Below are 8,540 nucleotides of genomic sequence, written 5' to 3' on the forward strand. Positions count from 1 at the left end.
GACTGCTCTAGGAGGGCCCTGGCCCCAGACACAGTTACCTGCACATATTCCTCCCTCTTGTTACCTTCCCTTCACTCCTGTCAGACAAGTCATCCTTCTCCTTGGTTTCTGGCCCGAAGTGCTCATTTGTTCACCCTCCCCTCCTCTTACATACACACACCCAGAACAGGTGGCAGTAGACTTGGCTAGGGAGGCCGTGCGGGCTATGAGCTCCGCCGGCGGGGAAAGGTCCCTGCTGGGAGAGGCCAGGACACGAGTGGCGCCAGCCTTTGGACGCCCTTGGGCCTAGCAAAGGCCTGAAACCCAAAAGTTTCTCGGGAGCAAGGGGCCGGGGCTCTCGCTCAGGGGCTCCCGGAGCGGGCCGAGGTCGGCTAGTGTCTCGGGACACATCTCCTGAGGCTCCCCAAAAGGCGCCTGCGCTCCGAGGAGGAAAGACACCCTGTCTTTATTCTAAAACTGTGAGGGCCCCCTGGAGTGGCCAGAAGACGCCCAGGAGCAGCCTTCCCACCTGATTCATTTGCAAATCCCCCTGGCCACGCTTGGGGTTAAAGACTAGTTCCGAACTCTCGGCGCAGGCCTCCTCTGTGTCTCAGGTTGCGGCCTCATTAGTATGCGCCTAAGAGGGAAAATAAGACTTCCCGCAAGTTAATGAACAACCGGTCCAGGCGCAGGTTAACTGGGGCCTCTCCAACCCTCCTCCGCACCCCTCCGCCCCACCTTTTAAGGAAAGTTCTGCTTTCACGGAGCGTTGCTTTCTCTTTAGGTTCTCTGTCGAAATCTCCGTCACACGGTTGTGTCTGAGTTAATGTTTTATAACGCGCTGGCAGCCCTAGTCTACCTGCTGAGATTTTCCGACCCAACACCAGGGCTGCGCTCACTCTTCGCGCTGCTGAGGAGGCCTCCCCAAGCCCCGGCAAAGGGTCCCCCCTCCAGAGAATCCCAGAGTGTGCCAGAGACCCTCTCTCCGGACCCCCCTTGCCTCCTGCCTGCGGTGATGCGTTCCCGCACCCAATTTCAGTTGGTGAGGGGGTAAGCTGAGATTTCGTTTCTGCACTTGACCTACCGCAGAAAATTCTCAAATCCTTTGATTGTCTGTTTAAAATGAGGAGGAAACCAACTCCCTTTGCGGCGGGATTACAGTGGGAACAAGATCTAAAGATTCTCTTGTAATTCGGTGACGCTGAGGGAACGGAGGTTTGCAAAGGAGAAAAGGAGCTCTGTGAGGGAGGCGATAACTAAATCGGGTTTTAGACAAAAGGCTTTTCCGCAGCTAAAGTGGCCGAAGACAAAGGAAAACATAATCTATTTTGGAAGATTTCCAAGATATGCCACATTAACTTTAGCAGATAAATTTTGCTTCTCCCTGGCCTGCCTTTTCCCTTAAAGGCTGGTTCACCATATTTACATAAGTAGCATTAGATGGGAAGTATCTACTGTGGATCTAAAGGCTCGCTCACATTTCATGTGAAAACCGGGCAAGTTTCCCTGCTGCTTTACCCTCAGTGCGCGGTTGAGCCATTTCCATTTAAATACCCCCTGACCCAAGGATTACCTCAATGGACTGACTGCACGGGTTTTGTAATTTCCTGAAAATGAGATTTCGATTTATAAAACAAGAAACCAATTAGTAACCAAATGAGGCGAAGTAGATCCACTAAAATTGACCTAATCCCACAGGCACCATTTAGGTCCGTTCTTGGCGAATGAATGATGAGCCCCAGTCTAGCGTGAGCTCAAAGCCTCATCCAGCTGTGTTATTGCAAGCAGCAAAAATAAATTGATCGAGCTTTTCCTTCGGAATGAATTGCATACCCTTGACAAAATACAGATTACAGACCCCGCATCATAGCCTTCTTCACTCAGACAGGAAGATGAGCAAAAGAATCTTGTTCTACTGTTCATTCTTAAAATAAATAAACATATTTCAATAGGTATGTGGCCCCTTTGCAGTGGCTTCTTAAGCCTTCATCTCCCCGACTGATCGCGATGTTTTTTAGGTGATATGGGGGAAGGGGGAGGAGGGAGCTGGTCCACGACCTGATCACAACTTGGTGACTGCGGTGGGAAAAGCCCTCCGAGGCCAAGCTCCTAACTTCAGGTGTCGGAGGGGCTTGGCTCAGCCACTCGCGTTTCCCTTAGGCCTGAGGTTTGAAAGAGGAGGTTGGCCCAGGGAAGTAAGCCCAAATCCCATGTATCATGCAGGGCGTGCACATCCTCGCTCAGTGCGCACTGTCCAAGCCTTCCCTGGGGCCGAGGCGCCAAGCGGCTTCGCGTTCGAGATTCCGCCCCTGCAGCGACTGGGCTCTCCCTGGAAGAAATGGGGGGAAAATGGGCAGCTGTAGCCTGGACTGCGCTCCCGGAGCAATCTCCGGGCAGGAGGATGCCTCAAGTACCGAGGTGCACCCGCCTCCACCTACTAGGCTGGGGTCCGCCCCTCCTGCAGCCCTCTCCCGCCACCAGGCGGATGTGGCCGAGCTCCCAGGGCTTCCGCGGCATCTCCGGGACAGACCTCGTCCCTCACAGCTGGCTGGATCCCACCGTGTGTGTAAAGCGTCGACCTCCACCCAGGTCTCCCCCAGCTAGCGTCTCGGAGGGCTAGAGACCCGGTGGCAGCGCCCAGGGGATTCAGCAGTATTAGCATAAATCTGGAGTGGAGACCGCCGGTTACCGAGGGAACTGGCTTCCCTGACCCGCAGTCTGAGCCCTCGTAGTGCTCCGGCACCCGAGCTTCGGCTCCCAGGTCCGGCCCGAGCCTGGCGCCCAAGTCGCAGCCGGGCGCCAGAGGACGTGAACTGCAGGAATGAGGGCCGGAGGGATTCCGCCAGATTCCGAGTAAACCATGGGACCGAAAATGCACACGGGGGTGACAAGTTTACAATGTGTGGCGACCGAAATGCGTCAGGGCGTCGCCCCTGAACTACGGGCCTTCGAGCCCGACCGCGCCACAGCGATGCTACAGCCCGGAAGGTCAGCGCGGGTGAGGCCGATAGGCAAGCGCTACCTTGCAGGTGGATCCTGTTTCGGTTCTACTTGGCAGTGGGGCCCCAGAAGGTCGGACCGAGCCCTCCCTCGCGGAAACCGCTCGCTTGAGCGGGATGTTCGCTTAAGGTTTTAGCGGCAGCCAGTCCGCCGGGCAGTAACCGGGCTGCAAGTGGGGCGGCGGGCGCGGGCCCGCGCCGGGGAGGCCACTGCTACCAGCAGGGAGGCGAAGACGTCCTCGGGCTTTCTCCGAGGGCAGAGAGGCACCCATAAACGGGCCCTGACAGGAGGTCGCGAGCCCGAGGCGCACTCTTGGCTGCGGCCTCCGGAGCTGAGGCGGTCGGGGTCTCAGGCCGCCGACACCTGGAAAGCAGGGGTGCCCCAAGGCGACCCGCCCGGCCACAGCGCACAAGTTCCTCCCGGCTGCGCGCTCTGGTCCGTACGGGAGGCGCGTCGGAGGCCGTGATGGCTTCTGGCCCTGGTCTGGCACGAGCCACCGAGAGGAGTGACTCTGAGTAGAGGCCTTTCACACAGTAGGGCTACCTGAATGTGATTCCCTCTGCAATTCTCAGACGCCGTTTTAGCACCTTCTTTGCAGCAATAATTGAGGTTTCCCCTCCCCCACACAAAAATTTAAAATTCCTTGGATCAGGGACTGAAAAATGGGTGGCTCGCTAAAATCAAGAGGTGTCAGCGGGGCCCATACCTCACTGTCTTGAGTAATACCTGGCCCAGTGGATAGAGAACTGCGGCAAGAGTCCACTCGTAGCCTTAAGTTTACAAGGGTTCAGCTTCTGCTCACATTTGTGTCTGCAAAAGCTCAAGGCTGTCAAGCGAGATTCCCTAAGACTGAAAACAACTTGCCTAGAAATCAAGCCCAGTTTTAGCTTCGGGTGGGCGATTATACCCTGACCTAGGTTATGATGCCCTTTTCGTTACTGGTTTTATTAGTGATCCCTCTCTTTAAAGAAAAAAAAAGAATTTCTTCCATTGATCCGATCTACTATTTCTAGCACATAAATCTGCCCTGCAAATGCCGTGCACAGAGTTCAGCTCTGCACTCCACATTTAAGTCAACATCAAAACTGGAATTAAACAGAGAAAACCAGCGTGGAGCGTAAACTGTGCTTAAAGGCTTTTAAATGAGAAAAACTTCTGTAAAAAAATAAACATTGAAACCTAATGCTCAATCATTTCCCTGAACAGCAAGAAAAACAGCTTTAAATCACCGATCCACGTGGGAAATGGGGCCTCTTTCTCTCTTTCAGTTCTTGGACTCAAAACATATAACACTATTAAGAATTTCACTTGAGGTGAATATTATACAAAGTATCTGTGGAGGTTTGTTTAAGCACCCTAGTCCTTCCAGTCTTTGGACTCTCTCTTGAGCAGTTATTAATTTCAACTTTGTGATTATTTTTATTTTCTCAAGACATCTTGACATTGAAATGGTAGCATAATATTACCAAGATTCTGAATGGCTATAGATGTGAAAACATGCTTGACCCTTTCAAAGGTTATTATGCGAACTACTATGCCTCCAGTCAAAATTTCATTATAGCTGCAGAGCAAATATATATGTAATACTTTTTAGTTGACTTTGTCCTATACTGCGCACAAATAAAGTCACACCATCTCTTTTTTCAATTCTGCCTTTCTGGATATGATAGCATCAAAGGTTTATGTATTTCTAGATTGTGTCAACTTTCCCTTTGCAAGGCAATTTTAAAAAGGAATGTTACCAATTGGGAGAGATGCAATTTTAATTATTTCACAGAAATCTCCCCCCCTCCTTTTTTTAACTATTAAATCTCCCATCTAATGCTTTATTCTTAAGAAATCCAGGGTTTTTTTTTTCTCATTTTTCCCAACAGCTCAATTTTATCTAACCAAAACCAAACCCAGTGCCCTCGAGTGGATTCTGACTCACAGGGACGCTATAAGACAGAGTAGAACTGCCCCATAGAGTTTCCAAGGAGTGCCTGGTAGATTCAAACTGCTGACCCTTTGGTTAGCAGCTGTAGCAGTTAACCACTATGCCATCAGAGTTTCCCAATTTTATCTACTTAGGTAAAAAAAAGAAAAGCTGAAACTTGCCCCCAGACAGGGAAGCTACTAGATGGGGGGGATGATGTATTCAGCAATGGTAGGAGTGGAGAATGAGCTATATTTTGAGGGTTTTTTTTCCTTTTTTTTTTTTCAAATGTAAGTATGGAAGGCTTTTGTTTGTTGATTTAACTTACTAGCCTTTTTGTCATTACAGGGTATTTTAGGTGAAATGTGATATGAGCAAAAACAGAGAGGTTTTACAGTCATTGTTATGCCTATAGCTAAGAATTGACACCAGATTTATAGTTACTTGTATTTTTTAGATTATGTACCTGGAAAAAAATAAGTTACATGTGATAGGACGCTTGTCACATTGAAACAACTCTTTATCCCACTCTTAAAATTTTACTGAGGACCTACTATGCACTAGGATGGCTTCAAGATAGATGCAAAGACAAAATTCATCTTCAAATTTATTGTTTCCATTCCTCATCACTAAAAAAGGTTGATCCCATATGAAGTATTCAGTTTCTCCCACTACCATGGACTCCAATCTTGTCCACTCTCTCACTTTGCTGAACCCAAATTTGGCACCCTCTGCAGGTTATGCCAGGTTCTGCGACTTGTGACCCACTCCTTTGAAAGTTGATGTGTTCTTGTTTTTCTTTCCTATTCTTAAAGACCTTGTTCGGGTTTGGCGTTTTTGAAGCCTATCCAACCTCAAAATGAAAACCTCATCCCTAGAAGCCAGCTGTTCGAATGACCCTGCCTAACTCACCGGTTGTAGGCTGCGGATGAGTTATGAGCTCAATAGTAGCTGTAGAAATAAACGATGTGTCCGGAGTTGGCACATCGTCCATCCCCTTCCTCCCCATAAACTCACACTCACCCACTGAAGAAGGGATAGGAGGGAGGGGCCCGGGGCGGAAGGTGAGGAGGGCTGCAGAAAGCACTATCGCTGTTCAAGTAGCCAGAGGGGATGGGCCTGGCCACCAAGAGAGACTCCAGTGAGCATCTTCACCAGAGCTCTCTAACAAAAAATTAAAAATAACAATAATAAAAGGTAAAAAAACCCGAGAAGTTGGCGATGAGAGTTTGCTTTTTGTCCCTATTTATTTAGCTCGCGATTTAAAATTTGTGAAGTTAGCACTTAATTAAAAAGAAAGCTTGCGTTCTTAAAAAAAAAAAAAAAAAAGCAAAAACAAGCCGAGCCCCTCCCGGCCGAGCCTGTTCCTGTCTGCACCACTCAGAAGAGCCCGGCGACTTCTCCTCCCGCTCTGCGCTCGCCTGAGAACCCGGCGTAGCTATTCTTCTAGTCCCGCGATTACTCTCAGCCCTACAAGCGGCACCATATGCTTCTTATGATCAAACAGCGAGCGACATCGGCACCGATAATTGACGAGACCCGCTAGAAATCACGCAGAAAGGGAGCCCACTGAGACCGCAGGGGCTGACAAATCACTGCTAATAATCCTGTTAGGACCCGCGCGGCCAGCAGAGTTCTCGATAGCTTTATTTTTATAAAGTAGGCGCTGACAGTATAAAAGACAACGGGATCTCTTTTTAAAACAGAAGGCAGTGTGCATAATAGTAATTTTCCTACCAGCAATTCCCAGCACAGTTTGAATGGGACGTATGGTTTTATGGTTTTTAATATCCAAGTCCCCCCTCCTATTTCTTTAACTTTTCGGGTAATTTAGGCTTTGATTCCTCTCCTCCCGTGGTTTTCAGGGTCAGATGAGGAGAATTGTCCAAGGAACAGCTTTAAGACAAAATGACCATAACACTACTTATAGTTTTGGGGTGTAACTTAACTATATTTTGAAAGTTTTCCTTTAATATCTCTGACTAATTTGGGGCGTATTTTGCAAGTTTTTGACTCGGATAATAACTTTTAAGTCAAAATCAAGCAAAGTGAAACTCCAAACCCAATAATGACGAATTCATTTTCTCTCCCCGTTTTCCTTAAAAGAAAACAACATCCCAAACACTCGAAATCAACAACATAAATATCTGGGGTCAAATAAGAAATTTTGATTTGGAAATAAGCAGGATTCTTTCTCTTGGATTTTTGTTTGTATAGTTCTCTCCTTTACATTCCTGAATCCTCCCCTCCCCCAGCAAAGACAAATCTAAACACTTAAAAAAAAATGTGTTTATGTTATTTGTACGAGGGTAAAGGAAAGGATGGATAAATGGAAGAGTGTCCTTTCCCTAGTAAGAACAAATGGTTTGTACAGGACAGTTCTAGGAAGGCTGCTCTGTCCTCAAGCAGTGAATTTTGATCATTTAAATACAAGTTTTAAATCATGTCAACAGATCAGCAATTCTAACTTGTAGGTCTATACAATTTTCCCAGAATTCATTTGCCAACCCACTACCCAGATGATATTTTCTAAGCAGACTAGTAATCATAACTTAATCTCACGCACTTTGGGAATAGCCTATTATCTCAGAAACACATCAAGCCCAGATTTGCAAATCAGCAAGCCCCAGCGTTAGTTTCAGAATCTTTGAACATGCTGAAAACCCAGAATGAATTTGCTATAAGCAGTTAAGAGACAGGGTAGATTCAGGACATTTTTGCTCACAAATATGAGTGCTCCTTGCTTGCAGAACTACAGAAATACAGAGAAATTACTATCTAGCTTTGCTAGATCCATGTACATGGGTCTATCTATACCTAGCAAAAATACAAGAATTTGGCAGTGTCCCTGCTTTCTACTGGATACAATTGTAACAAAAGGAATAAAAAAGAAAGTCTTGTTTGGGTTAGTAGTACTTTCAACTGAGTCCAGTATCTGAAGTGTTGACAAAAGCACTGTTGGGCTGCTTCCCAACCAAACGTATCTGAGGGGCTGAAGAGAGAGTATTTGTGGGGAAGTAGAAGGAGCCAGGAAAAGGCAACACAAACGCTGAGTTCAGGAAGGTCCTTAGTCAAGCAGCCAGGGTAAACTTCCCTTCCCCTTCGCAGAAAGTATAGATGTAAATACGTATGTATTTCTCTGCCCACTGGTCTAGTCTCACCACCTGGCAAATCCAGTACCTCTTCTGCCTTCCAAATCCCATCTGGGCAAAGTCACTTACCTTCTGGGAACACCACTCTCATTTTGAGATAGCTGGTGGTGAGTCTGATTATGGATGCTTTGTCCAGCTGCGAGGTGATAGCCGAGGGCAAAGGCAGTAATTTAGCCAGTTCATAAAATTCACTGTTTTCCTTCTCCCTCCTAGTCCGGGCAGCATTTTTGGACTTCTCTTTCATTGTGTCTCCTTCCCCCTTTTTTCTTACAGCGTAAGCTCCACAGATTCATCCAAAACCAAAATAAACTTTCAATTAGAGATCATATTTGACAAAAACATAAAGCATACTTTGAAGAGGCTGAAGTCTTTGCGCCGGAGAGAACGTACAGATGGTAGTTAAAAGACCAGAGCTGCGAAATGAAAATATTTTCTTGAGTATAGCAAAGCTGCTGATCCACGGCAATTTGGGCAATCCTGGGGGCCTCCGAGTA

General features: G+C 47.5%; 1 protein-coding gene across 1 annotated transcript in view; it reads right to left on the reverse strand.

Moving 5' to 3' along the window:
- SIM1 (SIM bHLH transcription factor 1) overlaps window positions 1-8,290 on the reverse strand; it is a 74,136-nt gene extending 65,846 nt beyond the window's left edge. The window contains exon 1 of the mRNA XM_049898013.1: window positions 8,116-8,290. Coding sequence (XP_049753970.1) covers window positions 8,116-8,290 — 175 coding nt within the window. The remainder of the gene's footprint in view (window positions 1-8,115) is intronic.
- Window positions 8,291-8,540: the final 250 nt, after the last annotated feature.

Source organism: Elephas maximus, chromosome 1 (assembly GCF_024166365.1).
Source record: "Elephas maximus indicus isolate mEleMax1 chromosome 1, mEleMax1 primary haplotype, whole genome shotgun sequence".
Classification (NCBI taxonomy): domain Eukaryota; kingdom Metazoa; phylum Chordata; class Mammalia; order Proboscidea; family Elephantidae; genus Elephas; species Elephas maximus.